The 25,328-nt window shown below is 37.5% G+C and overlaps 1 protein-coding gene across 1 annotated transcript in view; it reads right to left on the bottom strand.

Moving 5' to 3' along the window:
* Nucleotides 1–15,325, bottom strand: part of LOC134601623 (dynein axonemal heavy chain 3-like) — an 875,684-nt gene extending 860,359 nt beyond the window's left edge. Inside the window, exons 1-2 of the mRNA XM_063446141.1 lie at nt 15,287–15,325; nt 14,495–14,586 (exon numbers count right to left, since the gene is read on the bottom strand). Of these exons, the coding sequence (XP_063302211.1) occupies nt 14,495–14,586; nt 15,287–15,325 (131 nt within the window). The remainder of the gene's footprint in view (nt 1–14,494; nt 14,587–15,286) is intronic.
* Nucleotides 15,326–25,328: the final 10,003 nt, after the last annotated feature.

Below are 25,328 nucleotides of genomic sequence, written 5' to 3' on the forward strand. Positions count from 1 at the left end.
AATGTAACAGGGGCCAATTGTCTCCCTGACAGCCAGGGGTGTAACAAGGTTAATTTATAAAAGTGCCAATTTCTTTGTAAATATGCACTATTTGTAAAATGATAAAAACAAACAAACAAGAGCACACATTCTTTACACATAACGCATTTCAGCAAGCTAATGTGATTTGCGGGTCTCGAGTATCCCTCTAACCCATAAGTCACCAATTATATTTTATTGTCCTGATATGAAGGGATTTGTCATGGAGTTATTTGATATTTTCTCCCTCCCAAATGTAAGTACTTCTCTTTCTTCTTCCAAAGGCTCTTCCTGGCTTATTTAAAGTTTTGCAGAATCCAAGAACTTCGAATGTTAAAAATTATTATTATTATTATTTTTTAATGATATTTAATTTATTTATTTATTTATTTGCATTTAAGTTCAAAGTGATACTATAGTGTTAGGAAATGAAAGTTATATTCCTAACACTATAGTCCTGTCTGGTCCCCCCCATCCACCTTGCAGCCCCCCCCCCTCCCCCTTTTTCCCCCACCTCCCTGCTCTAGCATTTTTGTGCATGAAGCTATGTTGGCACCCAAAATATTTCAGTTCTAGAACTACTCCTGTTATGTGTTTATGTGATTTTGTGCTTTTTGTTGTGTGATGTATGTTCTTATACATTTACAATATAGATTGATGTTTATTATTAATACAGGCGTTGTTTCATACACTGGTATAGTTGCATAAAGTTTCATTAAAGCATACTCTTGGTGTCAAGTGCCATATAATAATTGCCATATGACAGCTTCAATAATAGGCCCTTATGAAAAATGCATACTACAAAACTTCACTACTTAAAATGCATACACACAGTGTATCTTTTTCATATGCCCCCCTTATTAATGTGGCTCGAAGAAAAAGCCAAGTCATCATCCTTTTTGATTTCAACTATTCTTCCAGAAGTAAAGCAACACTTTGCCTGTCACCCTATACTAAAAGAATTCTATTCAAAATAGCTGAATTGCAACGTTGTTCCTTCGTAGAGGAAAAAATGTGTCAAGCTGTAACCTCAGTTGACATCTCTCCTGAAATGTATAAGTAAGACAAAATGCGTCTTTGAAATCTAGCAGGAAAATATCCGTAAAAACAGGAACATTCCCGGCAGTCCCTAAAAGAAAACCAATAAATGTTCTATCTATAGAAAAAGAAAAACTCTGCCCTTAGTTTTAAAACATTGCAAATATTGATATTGTAAGTTGGTGGAAATAATATACACAACAAGTAGGAGTCTATGGAAGGTTTTATTGCTATTCATTATCCCACTTCAATCACCATTACTATCCTTACAAATCTCTTCACCCATTAGCAGAGCTACATTTAGAAATCCATGCAATTTTTTTTTAATTATTATATTATTACTATTTTAAAGTTTCTAAGTTGTTTCTGAGTTGGACTATTAGACTGTGAATAGATGTCATGGAATGTAAGGGATCCTATTTTATTGTGCAATCTTTTTAAGGCTGCAGTCAGAAATTAAATCACATTACGTGTTATTGACTACATCTTAATCACTTAAAGGTAAAGTATTGTAAATTGAGTTGTTACTTAAAAATACAATTTCTTGTATTGCATTCTGTGTGTTTATCATTTTGTAAAGCATGCATAAACGCATATACCACTTTTCAATGCACATAATGGATTACCTTTGTAGCCGAGTGCAGCCAGAAGGACACTATACTCAACAAAACTACTTTAGTTTAATGAATCAGTTTTAGTGTATAGATCATGTCCCTGCAGTGTCACTGCTAAATTCTCTGCAATTTAGCCATTAAATCACTTTATTTATGCAGTCCTAGTCACACATCTTTGCATGTGATGGACACAGCCTTCCTAAACACTTCCTGTAAAGAGTCATCTAATGTTTACACCTCCTTTATTACAAATTCTGTTTAATTTAGAATTGATTATACATGCTACACCATGCAGCAGCCTCCTTTATGTAATTAGAGTTTAATTTGCAGAGCAGGAGATTAAAGAAAACTTTTAAAGTAAGTTACATCTGATAGATAATGAAACCATTTTGTTCTCATGCAGCGTGTGTGAGTCACAGACAGGAGAGGTGTGACTAGGACTGCGTGGACAGAAACAAAAGTGATTTAACTTCTAAATGGCAGGGAATTGAGCAGTGAAACTTCAGGGATATGAGCTATACACTAAAACAGCCTCATTAAGCTAAAGTTGTAAAGTTACTAAATAGTGTCCCTTTAATTCTTCTTTAGTCACAAGCACTGCTTATACAACCAAGGGCCGTGTAGATAATTAATGACGTGTTAATTTTCATGAATCCTAATACAATTTATGTGAGTTACAATCCATGTAAAATCTTATTTTCAATAATGATAGAAAAACAGAACAGTTTTGTTTAAGAGTAAATTATATTCTTTGCCAGCTTCACAATCTGGTCAGCCCTAAAGACCTCATGTCAGAATGCCTCGCTGTTTTAAAAATGGCAGCTTTGTGCAGCTGTTATCTCTTGAAACAAGTGTCACGTTCCGTTATGATAAATATGAGATAGTCATGATGACAAAGACCTGCATTTGTCCTTAGATATTTGTCCTTTTTGTAACTAAGATATTATGGCACTAAGGTGTGGGCTCCAATTTCAACTGAATAATTTTATGTTTACTTTTGCTAAAATGTGTATGACAAATGTAACTGGAGGCTGTAATTTTCTTCTAGTAATATATAAACTATGCTAAATCTTGTACCCTGAGGATATATTCAGTCGTACCCTGAGATTTCCCATACTGTATCTGCACTATTAAGGAGGTCTTATGGATATTTTCCTTGGGGGCATAATGTTCAGCATAGCTTAACTTAGAATTGCATATGAGTCATCTTGTTTCTTTAAAACTTTTTTTATATATATATCTTACATCATTTCACTCAACTATTTGCTGTATAAATCTATTGACTACACGAAGACACAATTACAAAGATAAAAAAACTTATAATTACAATTATCTATAATGAATTATAATTACTATATCATTGTAAATACATTAAATAATATAATTGTAATATTGTAAATATGAATATACATGTGTACATAGGAATAAATCATGTATATGTACATGTATATTTTATACATAAAATTGGTAGCCTGTTCTCAACAAATCTCAACCTACATAATTATTTTTTTTGTGTGATTATATGCAAAACATATGATTATCCTTAATACCGGTTTAAAGTGATATAATTAAAAGTTAGAAAACGTAACATGGTTATGATGCTTAGACTGACCTTTTAATGTGGAATTATTAAAAAAGAAGATTAATTTATTGTAAGATTAATTTACTGTGAATGTGCCTTCTACCAGAGTTAATCTGGTTCAAATTCAGTGTTTGATAAATATGTGAATTGTGTAGTTTAAGAATTACTTATTTTAAATTAGACACTGGATGCTACAGAAGAGATGTGGTCATTTGGTTGAAGTGATTCTATTTGCCTTTAGTAAATCTGAGAATGGCAAAAATGACTGCATTCATTGTAACTAAATTCTACCATCTCCACAAAATTCCCATTCTGCTCTTAGTTAATGAACCTAGTTATTCAGGTGTGTTATATCTAAAAGATCTAGTGCAGTGATGGCTTGGAGTGGTACTGCAGAATTTTAGTATTGTATTGAATTTCTCTTGATACTGAGTTAGTCTTTTTTAAAGTTTGAAGGGCAGGGCCAGATTAAGAGCCCAGTGGGCCTGGTGCTGACAATTATGATGGGCCTAATTACAGAATCTTATCGACCAAAAACACTAAAACCTAGTCATACCTCCCAAGCGTCATGTATCTGGTGGAAGTGGTGCTGGAGGGAAACTCATAATATGCAGCTATGAGAAAACACATACCCTATGCTAATCTCTCTCTAATTCATGCTTTCATCTTTCCATACCAACAGCAGTGTCCAGTGAAGCAGGCAGTGAATGGGCGGGGTAAAAGGGTGTGCCACTGATGCGAATCATATAATCTGAACTGCTGAAAGAGGCGAACCTGCCTTAACCCCTTAAGGACGGCGGGCGTGCTATGGACGCGGCTCTAAACGTCGGAACACTAGGGGACACTTAAGAGACATGGGAACACTGTGAGACATTGGGACACTAGAGGACACTGTGAGACACCGAGACATAGGGACACTGGGAGACATGGGGACACTGAGACACGAAGGACACTGGCTGGGAGATATGGGGACACTGACAGACTTAGGGAGACATGGGGACACAAACACTAGGGACACAGTGTCTCAGTGTCCATATGTCTCCCAGTGTCCCCAAGTGCCTCAGCATCCCCTAGTGTCTGTGTCTCCATGCGTCCCCATGTCTCTCAGTGTCCCCAATTGTCTCAGTGTCCCCAGGTCACACAGTGTCCCCTAGTGTCTCCCAGTGTCCCCACGTCTCCCTGCAGCCTTTCCCCCATCCCTTACTTACTTGAGCTGTAGTCTCTGCAGGTTGGGAGCTGCTGTCTGGACTCTCTGTGCTGTGAAGATGCTCCCTCGCAGATCAGTGAGTAGAGAGAGGCAGGGAGATGCTGTAACTTCCTATCCCTGCCTCTCTCCACACACAGTGACCCCTACTGGCCAGAGCCGGTATTGCAAAGTAATCTCTGTTTATGCTAAGAAATATACCTGCATTTGTATTGCCGGCTTTACTGCAATACTGGCACCGGCCAGGCAGTCTCAAATACCATAAAATACCAGCCAGGTGGCAACCCTATGAGTAATGTTTAAAAAATAAAAAAATAAAAGAGTAAATCAATGGGCCTATCCCTGCAGCTCCATCAGCCCCTATGTTTATCCGGCCCTGTTAAAGGGTCACTAAAGTGTCAGGAACACAAACATGTATTTCTGATACTATAGTTCTAAAACCACTGTTTAGGTGGTGGGCCCTCCTTACCTCATGTTAGATATATACTCACCATTTTCCAGTGCCGTGCGGAGCTGCTTGCATCCGGCCTCGTCCTGATCTGCCTCCTTAGCTGACATCATCAGAACTGATGATCTCAGAATTGACGATTGAGATCACCAATTCTGATGATCTCAGCCAATGAGGCGGGGTGGGGGCAGGGCCTAACGCTGCCCTAGCACAGGCATAGGCAACCTTCGGCACTCCAGATGTTTGGGACTACATCTCCCATTATGCTTTGCCAGCATTATGGGTGTAAGAGCATTATGGGGGATGTAGTTCACAACATCTGGAGTGCCGAAGGTTGCCTTTCCCTGCCCTAGCAGATCAGCATCTCCCTATAGAGATGCATTGAATCAATGCATCTCTATGGGGAAAGTTCAGCATCTCCATGCAGAGCGTGTAGACGCTGAACGTCTGTGCTGGCTCTGCATCTCTTCCTTTCCTGTTGAACTCATTATATATATATATATTTTTATATATATATATATATATATATATATATATATATATATATATATATATATATATATAGCATTAAATGGATCATATTCCATTCCATATTGCTGCATTTTGTTCTGCATCTTGTATGGATATAATATAGACACAGACAGGAACCAAATAAACAATATATTACAATTTTTCACTCTGCAAAAGACACAGCAGACATGCTTTAGGCAATAATAATTCAGCATTAGTCTTCTCATTACTCATTCTTTTCAGTTTTAATACAAATATTGTGAAGTATTGCCTAGAGTTTTAGTGCACACACACACACACAATCCAATTATAAAGATTAATATGGAAGTCCAAGTGTCTCAGATATAACTCCAGTGACAAGAGAACTACATTCTGGACATTGCAGTTCTTGATAGTTCTTAGCAAGTATAACACAAAAAGTGTGCCAAATAAGTTATCAGAAGTCTTGCTTTCAATTATTAATATGCAGAGCCATGCACTCATGGACTTCACTCGGATCTTTATGCCCGGGTTTTATTTCCGGTCAAACACACGATCCAAAATAGGAGAGCACTCACGGGTCTTGGATACAAAAAGATATAAGCTCAAAATAACATCAACATTTTGGTATGATACACAGACCCTCATCAAAACAATACTTAAGTAGGCAAAATGACAATCACAACACCTGTACAACTTAACTCACCATTTGCTTTAACCCCTTAAGGACCAAACTTCTGGAATAAAAGGGAATCATGACATGTCACACACGTCATTTGTCCTTAAGGGGTTAAAGGACAGTCATCATAAAATAACTGTGCTGTGTGTTCACTAAATTGTAAGTGTTTTAGACCTGTGTCTCTCTTTAATGTACAGGATCAGTAATTTGCTGTCAGTATTCCGTGAATGGGCTGCATAGCATAAGCTAATTTTTTAATACAGAAAATTAAGCAAACAAAATGGGTGTCAGAGTATCTTACAAAACTGTTAGAGTCAGGGTGGCTGCACAAGAACTACAGTCACAAAGGAAAGACCAGAAGGAAAATTAATCTTACATCTTGTCTGAAAAGGCCGGGAACAGCAATTGAGAAGCCAATGTGATCTAGAATCTACTGGGAAATCAAAGTTATAGAAAGTGAGAACACTCCGAACAACCAAAACCTCTATGGCTTGTGTTAGTGGTGATGGTAACGGTAGGCTTAAGATGCAATCCCTATAGTGTTTGCAAAACTATTTCCAAGCAGTTTTACAAAAGACAAAGTAAGTCCTAGAGCCCTAAATATGTCATTGTGATCTTTCTTAAATATTTGCACAATGCATATTAATTCCATACAATGGGACTACTGGAGTATAGTAATAATTTGGCTGTAGAAAATTGTGTTAACTCTTTTTGATGCAGAAAAATTGCGGTTAACCCTTTCATCACCACCAAATCAACACATGCACACACACTGAGACTCACATTCATGCACACACTCTGACACACATACGCAAGTCATAATTTACATGTTTTTAGCCACCCTTCTGTTTCCATACGTTGTGAGTATAGATGGGTGACTCCTAGGATGTCAGGTGACATCTGACTGTTGTCTGTTGCTGATGGGAGTCTTGTGCTCTTCCAGGCTCTCTTCTTTTTCTCTCCCTATTCTTCTCTCTGCCTCCTCCTAGCCCACTGTGCATGCTTCTCTGTAAGCTAAAAGGACGTGACCTGTACTCACTTCCTCCCAGCACTGCCTATCTGACAGGTGTCATGCTGTTAAAGGGCCACAGCACCTGACCAGATTTACCTTTTGGCTTGCCCTTAGTGTGAGAGACACAAAATGGTGCCTCTAGCTTGTGGCCCCAGTTTCAGCAACACCAGCTGTACTCCTGGTAGCTCTGCTACTGTTTCAGTTCCATAAGTGTATTCTCTATATTGCAAACTCCTCACGTAGCCCGTCTGACTTTCTTGTTTTATGTTATTCGGGATCGGTGGTATCCCTTCAAAGTGAGTCAATTCAGATATTGACCACTAGGGCTGATAACACTGAACCTTGGGGCAATACAAGTAATGATAGGTTCAAGAATACTATGAATGAAATCCAAAGTTACACAAGAGTTCCATCCCCTACATTGTGTGCTAGTCACCTCTGCGATACACCATGATCAGCAGCAGAGGCGTAACTAGAAACCATGGGGCCCTGGTGCAAAAATTGCCCTGGGCCCCCCCACTATACGTCAACCCCCTACCCCCCCGCCACTCTCCTCCCATACATTTATCGTCCCCCTCCCATACATTACCCCTTCCCCCCACACATGCAAACAGATACACCTGTAGACACACATAGAGACACACATAGATACAAGCACACACACATACTTACAAACACACACATATACACACACAGAGACACATACATACAGACAGACATACACACACACACACACACACATACAGACACACAGAAACTTACAGACATACAGACACACACATACAGACACACAGACAGACACACACACAGACACACAGACACTTCAGACAGACATACACTCGCATACAGACATACAGACATACACACAAATACAGACACACAGACACACACACAGCAAGACATACAGACAGACATACACACACACAGACAGACACACACACAGACATAAACATAGCAAGACATACAGACAGACATACACACACACATACAGACACACATACCTTTCCCTGGGGTCCAGTGTTGGCTCAGGCTGATGGGAGTCAGAGTTCCCACCCCTGCGACCGCGGTAGTTCCGCCATTGATCAGCAGTGTCAGAATCGACTGATTCTTCTCGGATGGTAAGGACTGATAAATTGTTCAAGGCGAGGAAGATATTGTTTCAGCTTTATTCATAAAAAAAAAACTATAAAACGTGCAAGTGGCATGTTCTGAAAGAAGCTAAGGATATGATTACAATGTGCTACAGTAAAGCCAGAGTTTCCTCTAGAATTTCTTTATAACATAAAAAGGCTTCAGAAATCGTGACAGCAAAGATAAAACTAGGTCACATGGTAGGGAGTGTTGGTTAAAGGTAAAGAAATTAAACAGCATGTTGCATCAAGACCCGCTCAAATTTATATCTTGATTTTGAAAACTGTAAACAAATCAATCCAAAATGGTTGTTTATCATGTGCACACAGCGAGGTTTCTATGGGACAGGAAAACCAACAGACCTGTATCTCCTTAAGCAAATAATATAGCACAATTTCAGTTAAGGTGTGTTCCTATTGCATCTATTAAGTAACTGCAATCCTTAGCTACATGTCGTTAATCACAAAATGAATTAACGAGGAGCCACATGGAGTTATGCAAATTGGGGAAGGTAGAAAGTAATGCAGAGTTTTATGTAAGAATGTTGACATATAATTTAAAGCAGTTGAGAGGAATGTCTGACTGTTAAAAGGAAATTGTAAAAAACATTTTTAGTCATTATTTTGGAAATTAAAATGTTAAAATCTACTTCCTGCCATATCCCTTTTTTATAACTGTAGGCAGTGGGTCACGTATTATGGGGAAATGATGCCATTTAATGGGTGAAAAGAGAGATAAGACCAAAGGTTGAGTAGTTCATGAATGCTTCCAGATCAAACAGTATCAATAGCTCTGGATCGGGTTTGTAGTGGTTGCCATTTGGGAGTATAACTCCCACCAATATCTGGCAGACATGTGCCTGAGCTGCAATGAGATTTAGGATTGCTCGCAGCAGTGGGGTGGTAAGGGGAATAATGCAGAGATTATGTCACTCACAGATTATGTCATTATGTTTTTAATATGGGACTCAGAAACATTGAGATAGACAGACAGATACAGACAGACAGGTAGACAGATAGATAGATAGATAGATAGATAGATATCTAAAAAAAAATCCAAGACAAACGAAGAAGCGCACTAGAGGGTCTGAATATGAAATCCTCTTTTTTATTATTTAAAAACATTATTTTCATATGGACTGATCCTTATGAAGAGAGCCAATACAATCCCTATTTGTGATCAGACAGGGTTATTCATTAAAGTAGCTTGACAAAGACCCTCTTGTGGGTCAAACCCTTGTTTCCAATGAATGTGCCTATAATCTGTTGGGCTAGCACTGGTCCATGGTCTAGTCAAGCACCCTCTGTACTTGTATGGATTAAGTGCAGTTGCTATGGTCAGAATTTTGGGAATTCAAAGTGAATTTCAAATTTAAAACAGCACTAGAGTGTCAGGAATACAAACATGTATTTCTAACAATACAGTGTTAAACTAACTGTTTAGCTTGACGACCCCTATCAGATCGCTCTGAAAATGTATTAAGCATATCTTTTATCCCACTTTTGCACCAATTTTGCCATGAGTAGCCTCACCTGTTTCCATCTCCATGGCTGAGATCATCAATCTTGATGATAACAGCCAATCCAATGCTTCCCTACAGGAAGGAAGCAAAACACCACGCTGTGCCAATCAGCACCTCCTCATAGAGATGCATTGAATCAATGCATCTTTATGGGGAACGTACAGCATTAACTTTAATTTTCCAACAAGTTTCACATTAGTGTATAACCGCCACAATGTGTCATTATCTTTTACAGACGTGTCTTCATTACATCACCATGCTGTGATGTCATGTTCCTTTACAAGAGCCTCAGAGCAATCATTTGGAGAGAGGAGATTTTAGTTTTTCTTCCCTTCCGTCACACCCTCACAATTATACCATAAAACAAATGCAAACTTGCTGAATGCTAAACTTTATTTTGCACACAAATATGGGCAAGCTCAACAAACATGACGATGAGGCACTTCATCTATAAAAAGACATATATTAAAAATTGAAAAACTGTACCCAAGATACTTTCTCTATCTACTCTTTTGCAATGATTTGTATACAGAAAGCAACTTTTAGTAGGCTTGTGGTGCAATGTTTGGATCTCCGACAATATTCTACACATCTCTACAATTTTTGCGTTAATTACAAGTCAGCATCGTCCGACATTTAAATACCGTTACAAATCTGCTCTCTATTATTTGATAGTACTCAATCATTCAATACAGAAAACGCAGAGAAAGAACATTTAAACTGTTTGCGCATGAAATTAGTGGAGTCCTTAAATTAAACGTAGGATGCTGGTAATCTCCGGTAATGCTCTGTAAAGGATCGTTTACTATACGACTGTATATTACATTTTACTTTTCTGTCTAGTTTCAGATACATAATTACTGGCTTATGTTGATGGAAATAAAGAAAATCTTGGCAAATGTGCGCTGTTGTTTTGAAACACTTCACCAAGGAAACTAAAAGAGTACATGCTGTGTCTTAGCAAGGCTGACAAATAGAACAAAAAAGGTGTATTACTGGAAATAGCGATTACAACAGAAGATGTAAAGAATCCGTTTTGGTTCTTGCACATCAATGCTGCATCAAGCTGCCATGCACTAGGAACAGAACTGCAAAACTTGTTAAACGGAAGATGCTGAGAGCTAAATTATTTTGTAAGCAAATGTTGGTAAAACAAAAGTTTCAGAAATCATTGGTAATTACCAAGCATTAAAATGATCTCTGATATATGTTGGCTATCTTTCCTGAAACATTTATGCAGCTTTATTCACTGTACTGTGAATTGCGGAATAGTGAGATGAGAGTGGAAAATGTGACCAAAATTAGCAAAATTGGAAAATGTTTCCAACTCAACAACGTCCTAAAATGAGACATTTCAACATCTCAACATTTCTAAGTTTTGAGAATAACCTCCTATGGGTATTTTGCAAATTACAAAATCCATAGCTCCTTCTAGTATAGGGAAACCATTCTGTCACTCACTGTCAGCCTGCTAACCTTGGACTTTCTTTAGTGTCAATCATTTATAGTGATGGACACTGTATTTGGACTTCTGATAAAGACTCTGTGTAAAGTACCTTTATGTCAGTCCTTAGTAATTACAAAAGCATTACATAAATGCTGAGTTTAATCCAGGTCAGGTTAAGTTGATGATTCAGACCTGGTTCTTGATAACGTGATTCTGTATTTAATGTGTTGACACAAGTCACCACCTGCCCCCCTACCTTGTAGAAGAATTAGAGGAAGCACAGACATTTTGAATAATGACACTATGTTACTCTCTCATTCAGATCTAATTTCCTACAGATCACACACACATCAGTACACTCGCACAGTAAACAATAGTTCATCACCCCAGCAGGATATTACGTAATACACCAATAAACAGGCAGATATGATCTAAATATTCAAGGCCAGATTCAATGATTATATATAATTTGCAAAATATCGTGAAAGAGGGTAAGTGAATTATACAGGATCATAACTAGGGTCCACTGGGCCTAGCTGCAAGATTAAAAAAGACTCCCTATTAGGAATTTACCTAAGTGGGCTGTGTATAGTGGCTGAGTGTGGTTTTGGTGACTGGTTAAGTGCATATTGAATGTGATTGTGTGTTAGTGCTGGCTGAGTGTGGCTGTGTGTGGAGTTGACTTGGTGTGGCTGTGTGTGGAATTAACTTAGTGTGGTTGTGTGTGAGGTTGGCTGTGTGTGATTGAATATGGGGTTGGTTGAGTGTGATTGTGTGTGGGGTTGGTTGAGTTTGATCGTGTGTGAGGTTAGCTGAGTGTGGAGTTGGTCTGGCACTGTGTGGGGTTGACTGAATGTGATTATGTGTGAGGTTGACTGAGTATGATTGTGTGTGGGGTTGACTGAGTGTTTGTATGGGGGAATATTGTGTTGTTGTTTTTTAAGTGTTTACCCACTCCTCCTGACCTTTCTGTAGGGCACTATTATCTTTAAGTGCTCCCTGTGGTTATTTGTTATTTAGTACATTCACAAATTGACATTATAATTGGATATTTTGAGTATTGGTATATATTCTTTGAAACGCATTATCTATATACAGAGCATGTGATAAGCTCGTATCTTTTTAATTGATACCAAAAAAACAACATCTGCATATGAATAGTTGCCATTAAGTCATGCAATTGAGTCAATTGGTCAAGTTAATTTTTGAATGCCAACTTAAAGGAACACTTCAAGCACCTCTCTAGTGGTCATGGTGTCACTAGTGACCTGGTGCTCCCCACTAGTATAAATAGCCAGACGTTTTTACTTCTCATCTGGGGTCTGCCAGGCACCTGTCGCTTCCATTACTGCAAACCACAAGCTCGTGCTAGGAGTTTCAATTAGCTATTCCTCTCTTTAACTCCACCAATGAGCTAAGCCTAGCACTACCAAGGATAACTTAGAGGACTTCTTGTTCTCGTAGAGGATGTTACTGGCACAGGCAGACCCCAGATAACTGTTAGCCCACTAATTACTTATATTGGTGAGAGCATGGGTACTCCTGACACAATAACTCTAACAATGCACTGTAGTGGTTATTGTGCTTAGAGTGTTCTTCTAAACCAACATTTATTGTATCAGTCTCTTTTCGGTATAATTGTTTGTATCTTGTTTTACCCCTGTTTATATATGAAACTTCTAGCATTCATAAAAAACATAGTTTGATATAGAATGTCTACTGTTCATCAATTCACATTTTACAGCAAACCTCTTAGTCTAGACATTTCTAGAGACCATCACACCGCAAATAGATAATACCTGAAAACGATCTAAATGAGCTAATTCTGAGTCATATCAAAATCTTGGTCAAAATATATGTTTAATATTTAGATTGAATTATAGATATTGTGCTTTTGTATAAGTTGTATTTGTATTAGTTGTACCTGAATCCTATGGGCTATTGGCAAGATATTTGTTAAGTCGAATACTTGGATATCATCAAATCAGTGAGAATACAAGGCAATCTTCTTGAAATAAAAAATTCTTAAAAATCTGTCTAATCGCCAAAAGATAGTTATATAATAATTTACTAGACTTGTACACAGCATGAACATTTTTTCCCAAAAATATAATAATTTTCAGGATGCCAAAATTCAGCCATATGGCAGATCAGCTCGGCAGAATTTCTGTACCAGAAACCTGATTCTGTAAGGAATCAGACAAGCCACGAGGGAGAAAAGGTAACCAATATAGGAAAAAGGGAGAGGGAGCAGTACAGAAATCTATATTTACACATTTTATATTTATTATATTTGTAATATGTAAGAAATATATAGAGATTGTTTTACTGATCCTCCTTTTATCCCTCTATTACTAAAATTAAATAAAATGAACATTAAAGGAACACTCTACTAATAAATAAAAATCACTATCACAAATGAAAACTTACATGCATTTTATTAAGCATTTTTTCATTGGGGTAAATCTAAAAACAGCTTACAAAACCTGCAGTTCTCTTGTCTGCTGCCTTTGCAAGACCTCCCCTTCTAACCCTGTTCAGACTTTCTGTGTCTGTCCAATCACAGACTTACCAATTCAGCTCAATGAGAAGTCCTTGAACGTCAGGTGCACAGAGCTATTGCAGCCTCTTGAGTTTAGCTCTACTGAGCTAACCAAATAAGGAAGTAATATCACCTGTTGTCTGCTTGAAAGCCAAGTAGGTGTAACCAGGTTAATTTATAAAACTGTTAATTTCTATTGAAATCTGCACTTTATGCATAATGAAAAAAGAGGACACAATCTTCACACATATAACTTTTCAACAAGCTAAAATGCATTAGGGGTCTGGAGTGTCCCTTTAAGTAATTGTACCCTAGCCATCAATCATTTTTTTTCCCCCATCAATTATCTATTTTTGTTAGCGCCATGGGTGAAATTTAGAATTACTAATGAAAACAAACATGCTCTACCATTGTGCATTTTGTTTCATGATTCAGGTACATCTTGGGTCGGAATTTTGTTATTCGACCAATCACACGATCAGTCCAAATTCGCACAAGTTGCAGTAAGGGTCCAAATGAATCTGCAAGTCAATCATTTACAGAACACTAACCAAAGTGCATTTCATTGCAAAAATTGCAGATTTTGAGAAATTCGCCAACTTATGTATGATCACAGCTTGGCTATTTTAGACTAAATTTCACAATGTTTTTTTTAATTCACCTGCATTCATTTTATAGTGAATAACTCTATAGTCCAAATAAAAAAAAAATCAGTTTCTGGAAGATCAAAGGTATCAGACATTTATAACATATATTTATTCCTCTTACCTCACGTGACGGTGGAACTTCTCTTCTTTAAAAGGTACGGCTTGAGTAAAGGCACCATGTCGTAAGATTTTTGGCTTTTCATTGTCTATTGCCTGCAAAAAAATTTAAAAAAGAAGAGAATTGTTTCTCATTAGCTATACATTTTCCAAATCTATATAATTCTAACTATTATTTTAAAAATATTGATCAATAACAGCAATGTGAACACTCATATCCTCAAATTATTATTAATTAGTTACAACTAGAAACAACCTGTAGTAGCAGTAAGAGCCATTTAGTAGTGTGTCCTGTTGCACTGCAATCACAACAGCTCGTCATCCAAAATGGAAACAAAGTAGAATTTTGGCTATTATTATTATTTGTAAGAAAGTCTATAAATCAGGTCCTGCACGGCATTCAAAAACTGTATTGTAATTCTCCTATATTGACAGTCTGTTCACATTTGGTGCTCTATGGGACCACATATACTACCTACTTTAAAGGGACAATATAGGCATCCTGACCACTTCAGCTCATTGAACTGGTTTGAGTGAGGTATCTCTATTACCATTAGTGCTGCAATGTTAATAATTGCAGTTATAGAGAAACTGCAATGTTCACATTGCAGCACTAAGTCTGCCTCCAGTGGTTGTCTACCAGACAGCCGCTGGAGGCGCTTGCTGCATCGCAATGGATCTGTGGTCCAATATCTGATGCTGGATGGACTTATGTTCTGCTTAAGGACATCCAGCATCAGATTTTTCCCCATGGGAAAGCATTGATTCAATGCTTTCCTATGGGGAGGTCTAATACACGTTGCGGGATGTCGGAAAAGGTGGAACTGCGACCCATCGCTGAGGGACATTCGCGCTGGAATCATGTAAGTAAATTAAGGGTTTTTAACCCTTTATTCACATCGGTGGGTGGAGGGGGTGGGGGGGGGGGGGTGGGGGGGGGGGAGAGAGCGTGAGAAAGGAGGGAGGCAGGAGCCAGGAATACAGTTTTGTATTTATAGTATCCCTTTAAAGGAATTGGGGAATGACAACCATTTAATTGTATAAGCTTAATTTTGTCCTACCAATTGCAAAGTTGTTGTCTGCTTACCATAACTTACACATAGGTAAAATTTTACTATTAATGGGTCCCTGGGTAATCAAGTGATCAAGCCTTGCCCCACAAAATGAGGACCTAGTTTTAGTTTGTCATTTTCTCAATTTTAGTACAATCTAATAGCTAACTAAACATTAGATACCGGTTGTGCTAAAGTTATTTTATTTTCATTTACATGCTTTGCCTGATAAAATATGAAAATGTGTTAACTCCTGCGGCATTTGTTAAATTTAGTATATCAGCCACTGTGTTTTACATGTTATTGGCATATTAGAAGCAAGCGAGATTTTGATGAACTCTATGTGTGAAAGGGCTTGGAACCAATGTGAAGAAACCTGTTATACATGACCTACAGAGGGAGTTGTGAAGGATCTAGAATCTTCAGAAAGATGTTTATTGCATATTACCTTGCAGTATATGTCACGTAATTCACGTAATAACAGAATTTTTGTTATTTAAAACTGCACTAGTGCAGTATGTGTGATGAGGCATCCACAAACTCCCATTCCTTGTCAATTACTATATTTTAGACAGGGGCTGCTCCTAAGGGATATGCAACCTATCTTAGCCTCTCAACCAAATGTAGTCGTAGCACAGGCTACCCTACTGTGCTCATGCAGGCATGGTGCATATATTGCACTGTGCATAATAGTCTGCTATCCCTACTCTACAAGCAGTATGAAAAATAACGAAATCACTATACCATCTGATGTATTATATCATTAAATGTCTTTTTAACATAAGCACAAATTTAATGGTATTCATTTTACCATAAGAAAATATTTAAAACAGACTTAACCCTAAAGGTATATTTCTTGATACCACATTGATGTCTCTATATTATCACATAATTAAATTGTCATAGGCTGCGTTTACTGAATTATAATTTGACGCATATTGCATATAGGGGTTTATGCATTAAACATACAAGTGAATCTCTAACTGATTTTGCTAAATAAGGAGAAAAAAGTTGATTTGGACAAAAATGTATATTCCAGACTGGGTATTATTTTACCCAAATTTTGCATTTGTCCTCACAAAGTACTGTTTAATGAATAACTCCAAAAACTATTGTTATAAAAAAATTTAAAAATACAAAATACACATTTTTTTTTTAAAGAGAATGTTAAAGATCACTGTATTATTTTGTTTATTATATGTGTAACAATAACTTACATTTTGACATTATATGTTGTTTTTCCTGTGTTTGATGCCACAGCATCCAAATAATTGTTTACCCTTTAGAAATACTTGGGAATCGCATTAAACGTGGGTAATATGATGAGGGAATGAGTCTTTGAGGAATAGCCTAAAAAAATGCCAAACATGAAAATACCAAGGGATATCAAAACTAGTCAACACAAGAGAAAGAGTGGAAGCAGGTGTACAGGAAATGCTGAACACTACAGGCCCTGTAGGGGGAATAGCTCCGTATGGGCCAAAAGCTTAGACATGTAAGGCTAAACAAGACTGAAAATTCATTCAGAGATGTATTGGGATTCAAGCTGGAAAAATCAACAAAAATGAATTCTCTTTGGAAAACTTCAGCAGCGATTCAGCTTTTTTTTTTTACATATGTATGTCAACACGCTGGGAGATAAAATTCGCCTCTAGGTATTTCCAACTATCAGAAAGTGTTACAAAAACTGCTAACTTTCCAGAGATTGCATCCAGGAACAAATAACAATGTGAATCAATACTCAAAAGGCACAGACTGATCAGCCTACCATAGAGGTTTTACGGAATAATTTTGTATCCTTTTGCCCAGTTGAATTTATTTATAGCAAACAAAAAAAAGTTGGAAAATTAAATCATTTGAATCAGATACATATTTTAAATAAAGTATAAGAAACCTCTCGTTTATGTAAAAGCTCTCTGTTTGGTTAATATATCTGGATATGTTTCTACAATTTTTTTTATAGTGATACAGATATTATTAATATTCCAACCTGACAGTTATAAACAACAATAGGTTATTATAAGAGGTTTTATGTAGGTGGTGGAAGTGCACGCAATCCTTCGTCATGAAATTCAGGGTGCTCTAACGGATAAGTCCCAGTACCAAAAAGGACCAAAATAGAGAATTTCAGTGTAGAAAATGATCCAGGCACTCCAATGAATTCCAAAGAAAAGGCAGTTTTATTGGAACCAGGAACCAGAAAGCAACGTTTCGACCCTTTAGGGACTTTGTCAAGCTTGGGGTCGAAACGTTGCTTTCTGGTTCCTGGTTCCAATAAAACTGCCTTTTCTTTGGAATTTGTTGGAGTGTCTGGATTACAAGAGGTTTTGTCCAGATTGTAGAATTTTTAAGATTTCAAGACTAAAGAGAAGTCTGATGTTAGCTAAATCCAATGTTTACCTTCTCATGGTCTAAGGTTATTTCAATCTGACATCCGACTTTAGTTCCTAAAATAGTTGTTTTTGTTTTTTTACAATTTTTTTTAAATATCTTTATAGAAGATATTTGTTGTGATGGAATTAATTCATCATTGGCCTTAAGGGGTCAAACATGAAGTTCAACAGATGGTCTCCTCAATAGTCACATATACAATATGAAAAAATACAAAAACAATACACAAGTACTACTACATTTGAAAATATAGATGTTCCTAAATATTTACCATTTTATTTCTGCTAGTAAATTTGCACTGCACTTTTTTTTTTTTTTACAAAAGCAACATTGCTTTATACCTATACAGATTTTCGACAGTTAAAGAACAAATCAGATTTTTTTTTTACACAATGTGCATTCTAATTCTAATTGTGGCTGTTAATACATTTTCCCTTACATTTCCTTAATTAAAAAGACACTAAGGGAAACATTTACTCATAAAATGCAAAAATGTCTAGACAACAAATTATTACTAAGCTTAACACACCTAGTAATTTATCATTCCAACAGCAATTTGTAAGTTAATTTAATCACAAATAAATTTACAAATTAGAACTATTTTAGAACTAATCACATGTTGAAAAAAACCCCCAAAAAACAGGGAGACGTGCAAACTTCATTCACAACTTATCACTATAGCTCAATTAAATTCTCTGTTTTGGGTGTTAAAACACAGATGAAAAATGTTAGAGATAACATTCATTATTGCAGTTTTTCTTCATACATGCTCCTTTTAATTATTTTCTTTCCGTTCTGGCTGCCTTTCTTTACCTCATTGCTTCTTTAACACATTATGTAACCTGGGTTACTATTTTTCCAAGTGCCATTTAAAAAAAAAAAAAATATTGATGTTGGTGAAAATATAATGGAGTGACCGTGTCACCAGAACAGCTTGTTCTATATTCTTTTTAAGCAGTGCAGCCAGAGGAAATATTACCTCGATAAGCTTTAGGTGAGTAACAAGCTGGAAGGGGATCGGTGAAAGTTATGGTGTTATTTACTAAGGTTTAATGAAGTAATAAATAAGTCTGAACTGCAATATCTGGACACTGTTCACATTCTTTAACATGTCCGAATTTTGTATATAGTGGAAAATATAATATATAAATAAATAAATACATACATACATAAAAAGCCTCTGGGAATGGGACATGCAAAAAAAAATGGGTGGTAGGCATAAAAAGAGTGCTCTGAAAGGTAAGTCTCCAGAGAGGTCTTACTAGCCAACCAATCAGAGCGCTTCTGCTGATATTGCATAGCGTGAGAAATATCGACATGTGATGTAATAGCTAACATAGCCTGGGAAAGACAGCTGGCAAATACTACTTAAAATTATCGTCCACTGGCTCATTTGTGAATGTGCATCCTGCTGGATTCATTTGGTCCCAATTTATTTTAAAATCAGTGCTTTTTTAATCTTCTGAATCCTATATTTTGTATAGAGTTCAGATGTGAAAGCACTACGTTCAGACTAGACACCCAATGCATACAGGCAATTGCTGCAGCTTCCTTCGGGTAATCCAAATTCCAAACATATTTGATGTTAGTAAATATTGGAAGTCGTCATTTTCACCAGGTTTTGTCACATTTTCACCAGGTTTTGTGACAAAATCCGGTATTTAGTGAAAAACCTCGATAGTGTACAAATATGGCACACGGTTAACAGCTGTTAAACTTTTTGAGGTGAGAAGGTTTAATTGTTTCTGGGGGTCTGGTGAAGGAAAGAATAGCAGTACTCCAGACGGCATAGCTCACTTTCCCCCTTCTCTATATAAACTAACGTAAATGAGAGAACCTAAGGTAACCTGGCCTGGCCACCTTATGTCATAACCTACTGCCCTATGGGAACAAGAAAGAAACAGCATTGATTGAAAACAAAAAAAAATCAAAATGATAATTGCCGGGAATCCTAAGAGAAATCAAATGTAACATCCAACAAACTGAAAATAAAAATGACTTTGAGACGTATTCTAATTTAGCTACTTTGGCCTAAATTTTGAAATTTACTTTGAATACCCGACAGTTCTCACCTTTTTTTTTTCTCTCTTTTTTTAGCGCTGTACCATTCTACAGTTATCCCCTGAAAGTACTAGACATGAATGACAAAAAAGGGTCATGGAGGCTACACAGCTCCTCCACAGCTCTATTGGGGGACAAATGCATTGTCCAAACTGGTCCCCGATTATTACACCAATGCACTGCACTTGTTACCAAATATCAATACATAATGAATTAATGCTAACATACTTCTTAAATGTGTATGAGTGGTGAATATAAAGATAATACAACTGTACAAAGTAAACCAATAAAAAACGCAATCAAAACAAGGAAAATTATCACTCTCTGTCGATCTTTTTTTTTTTCCATTCTTTATTTTTGATGTGCATGGAAACAGCATAGATAATAGCCATGTAAAAGTATTAATCAATAAAGAAGGTGATATATCCATCAAGCAGAACAATAAACTGCACTTTTTTCTTTTTTGTTAGAAAAATATTAACATGTTTAGGTCAATGCATCAAGGTGAGAATCATAGGTAGGAGCAGTGAGGCATATGCATTTGGACCACATAAGGTATTTTAACCCCTTAAGGACACATGACATGTGTGACATGTCATGATTCCCTTTTATTACAGAAGTTTGGTCCTTAAGGGGTTAAACAAGTTAGTCAGACTGAACATGTGTATGCGATATGATAGTAAAGTTAATGCAATCAGTCAGGCACAGTAACTAAGATAAAAACTGGTTGATCCACTCTTTTCGTGGTGAAGATATAATGCAGGTTGTCAGGCATGTCCAAGCTATCGGCAGGCATCCTGAAACTATAAACAAACGTTAAATGGGCATATGGAGTTTAGAAAGTAGAATTAAGTACCACTGGACTGGGTCCGTATAATATGGCTGCTTCTAGCTATGAACGATAGCAAGCAAGTGTGGTATAACCAGATAAAAATTAAGTGTAAGGCACAGCGGCATCGCCTCTGATAGCCAATATGTCCAGCTGTCCAATATCTGCAAGGGACGCTTCCCTGGAGGACCGGGAAGGTCCGTCTGAGAGTGGCGCCATGTCTGGTCTCGTGGCTGACCAAGGCGTGCAAAAATAAGAAGTGCAGACTGGATAGACCAGTGGTCGTCGGGGGCCTATGCGGCCTGCACTTCTTACTTTTGCGCCCCATAGCACGGAGGCTCGATCGCTCACACTAGGGCACTTGTGGCTGTACGTTTTTAAGTACTTTGTCCAATAGTTGTGCTAGTCGGCTCGGAGCTCCCCAGAAACACATCCAGAGAGTATGGCTGCCGGCTCCGCCCCCTCAGTCGATCTTTTAAAAAGCACCACTATGGAAAATGAAGAAGTCCCCATATTGTTTTCTTTATTGTAATAATCTGCAGAGTACCTTGTTCAGCTCTTACATACATTCTTTCAAAGGAGATTTGAATACCACAGTGTGTTATTTTATTCGTGCTAAAGTTCCTGCTTTAAATATATTTTCTCATTTTTTTTTACTTTTTTTTATTGAGTCACCAAAAGATATAATTAAACACTGTTAGAAGTAATCACAACACTTGCTCATCGAGAATGTCTTCATAATATTTATGCAAGCTAAAATTATCAAAACATAGCTTTAAAAAAATGCAAATATAAAGCTGTAAATACAACCTTACAATATTATTTTTAAGAGCTCATGTGATTCATCCTCACATGAGCTCTTAACTAGTACTTTTAACACTTTCAGAACTCATCACATAACAGGACAGGATGATAACGAGCCAATTCCCGGAAGGTGTTAAATCGTACTCCAAAACTAATTTGATTTTTTTTTTCTATATAGATGACTATTTAGATTGAATTAATCAAAGGATGTACATCCCCATTACGCCATTAACAGTCAATAAAGTGGTCTTATCTTGGTCAGCATAGATTGATTGAAATTACAGCGTATCTCGTCATCTCGGTTGTTGCTGTACGGTTGTTGCTCATCAAGCGGTTGTTGCTGTAAGCAACATGGTCAGGAAAGAAAGATTATTTCCCAGTTTATTGCCCTCATTACAAAAAAAATACAAGTAAAACATGTTTCCCATTGTTTGTGTGTCTTCTTGTATATTTCTTGGGTTTTCATATTTGTTTGCTTACTTGTTGTTTTATCATGTTCCGGGTGACTTTCAATCCTGCCTACAATTACAATCCTGGCCGTTTATTATCAACCAGAAATGTTGTTGTATGTAATATCATTAGGGGATGACGCTTTTCAATAAAACGCTAGTTTAGGGCCATTGATATCAGTATTTGATTTAAAAGCACAATGTCTGGAGACACTCACCATAGTCAAGTGAATCGTCTTCCTACCTATTTGAAGGAGAAATTAGTACTTTTTGATCTAAGACCACACAAATGTATTATTTTTATTTCCGAGTCCAGTTTAGTACTTAATGGACACATCACACTATTTTTTTTTGTCAATCTTTCTTTTATTGAGACTGCAAGTGATAACATACAGAAAAAAGAAACAGAGTTAATGCATACGGTTGCAAAACAGAGTTACAGATACATGCACATAGTAATAAGCTCGGGAGCCTGGAGGGACCAACTCCTGCCTCTTAAGAGGGGAGCGTAGGGTCTTGATGGTAGCTCGCTGGCGGTGGCGTAAGATCCTCCGCTGTCATGGATGATGCTGCGGGGTTTTGCCCTGTGTGGCCCTCGGCCTAAGCAGGCTAGTAGTCGTGGGTATGTTTGCCGGGGAATGCTGGATGCCTTTAGGAGGGTCTCCCCTCCTCCGGGTCCCCCTCTCTCGTCTCTCCTCCTAAAGTTTGGTAGAGTGGCTGTCTGACAAGCCTCCAGAGAGGCCCAGAATTTCTTAAGGAATTCTTCCAGTCGTCGCCAAGCCTGTTCTGTGGGCTGACTTGTGTCAGTTCGCGGCTGTGTTCGTTCGAGTTGGGGATAGCAGCCATCTTGTTTGTTGCAGCTATAGCTCACACTAAGTCAGGGCAGCCGCCGAGATTTACAGCCTCGTGGATTGCAAGCCAATGGGGACTGCGATATCCCCCATGGTCCAAAGGGGGGGAAACGAGACTGCCAGGTAAGCTTCTGAGAGCACAGGTTCTCACCCGACAGGAGATTGGCCACTTCACTCGCCAGGCCCTCCACCAGGCCTTGTCACGATCTTTACCAAAGTAATCCAGAAAAGTCTCACCAATGGGTCCGGGGGCACCACTGCAGGTTCCAGACACGGGTGAGTCCCAGATATGGGCACTAGTGCAGGCTGGTAGTGTAATAGTCCGTTATTATTAGAGATCGAGCTCGGAGCCCTCATGTTGGACATCCAGCCGCCATGAGGCTCAGACCCTGGCCCCCACATCAGACTTTTTTAACTCATGCAGCACAAGCTAGGACTAGTTACACATACCACACCACTAAATGTAAATAGGTTGCATTAAAAATGCATGCTAATGTTCATATTTTGTGCTGGATCCAGTGGAAAGTTATAATGGCAGTCTGTTTAATGCAGATTCTATTCCACCTCATCTGCAGTGGAAAAATCTGTGCTGGATTTAAAGAACCATAATTTGAGCTTTAAGGGACAATCACCAGAACATGTAGTTATTATGGTGTCTATTGGCTGTCCCTGCAGGCTTTTTGATTAGGGGTGGGCGATCCAAGACGGACCCGCGCATCGCTGGAAAAAAGGTGAGCAAAACTACCTTTTAAGTTTCTGACAGGGGGCTGGTCACCTAAACGGCAATCTTAGAGCTATAGTGTCAGGAATACATGTTTGTTTTCCTGACACTACAGTGTTGCTTTAATGAAGCAAATTTAGTGTACAGATATTGCCCCTGCAGTATCACTAACAAATTCTCTGCCATTTAGGAGTTAAATCACTTTTGTTTCTGTGCATGCAGCCCTATTCACATCTTTCTTGGCTGTGACTGACACAGCCTGCATGAAAAAAATGGTTTCATTTTCAAACAGATGTTGACTTGCTTTAGAAGTGTTGTCTCCTGCTCTGTAAATTGAACTTTACACACACACACACACACACACACACACACATACATGGGTTAAATTAAATAAAATAAATGGATTTACAGTATATTGAGCTAATATTTAGCTCCAAATTAGTACGCCTGGGTGGTATTGTACCCGTCTATGGATATATGGTAACTGTAAGAGAAATAGGAAATATCAGTATAGTGTAGTATTGAAGGTATACTGAGTGGAGTGGAGATATATTTATAGTAGCCTTCTAGTGAATAGTGGGGAGTAGAAATGTTCCCACTTTTAGATATATAGTGACAATCCTTACTGTAGTGATATGTGAATTAAAAATAAAATAGGAAAAATAAAAAGAAAGAGATCAAATATAGTGCTCACCGTATACTTTAAAAGTGGTAAAATAGTAGGAAATGTACTCACAAATATAGAGCAAAATAGTTTCCCTCAGTTTTAAGGGTGTACGTAGGTGGTATTTTCCTCACCAAGGAAGATGATGTCCAGATCCATGACAGGATAAAATAGGAAGGTCCAAATATCATAAATATATGCTGGTTTTATTAAATACAACTAATAAAAACAAATAAAGCAGAGTAAAAGACTACAATGTGTTATTTAGAGTTGTTATCTTCAGTCTAAAGGGAGGGGTCATGGTGCAGATAGCTGCAAAACCCCTTTTTCCTTTTCAGCAAAACAATTTCAAGATTTTAATATAGATAAAACCAAAGTAGGAGTACGGGACAAAAACTAATCAAATGTACTTAAGGTGTGTCGGTGCCCTTTTAAGACCTTCTTGTAAAGAGTCATGCAAGGAATACCATGGTTACAGAAAGTATAGGCATAGTTAGTACGTCCTCCATCTGTAAATGGAGAGTACTAAACCCAAATATTATATTACATCTACTATCACACCAGCTTTATAATATAATTTACATTTAGTTCATCAAAATTACAAGTTGATATGAGTGCCGTGCTCTGTGCGTGCTTAAGGTAAAAGTCTATGCATCTAATCGTAATACCTGACTGCCATGAAGCAAATACAGTTTATGGAGTACAGTCACAGTGCAATAGGGTAACTGAAATGTCAGACAGTAGGATAACAAGCAGTTAACCTAAAAAATGCCCTTACTGTCACCAAATATAGCAATGACTGTCAACACCTGACCTTGCTAGAGTAGCACATACATCAAACTTCACTGAGCCACAAATCAGCATCAGTTTCTGCTACAGTTACAAATAATCAAGCTATTAAATGTGTTCAGTACTGGGAACAAGATGCAATATATCAAATGTCCATATTTTCATACTCAGTACACACACACTCACATTATATATATATATACTAATACACGTATAATGCCCTCTTT

This window comes from Pelobates fuscus, chromosome 3, assembly GCF_036172605.1.
Source record: "Pelobates fuscus isolate aPelFus1 chromosome 3, aPelFus1.pri, whole genome shotgun sequence".
Taxonomy (NCBI): Eukaryota; Metazoa; Chordata; class Amphibia; order Anura; family Pelobatidae; genus Pelobates; species Pelobates fuscus.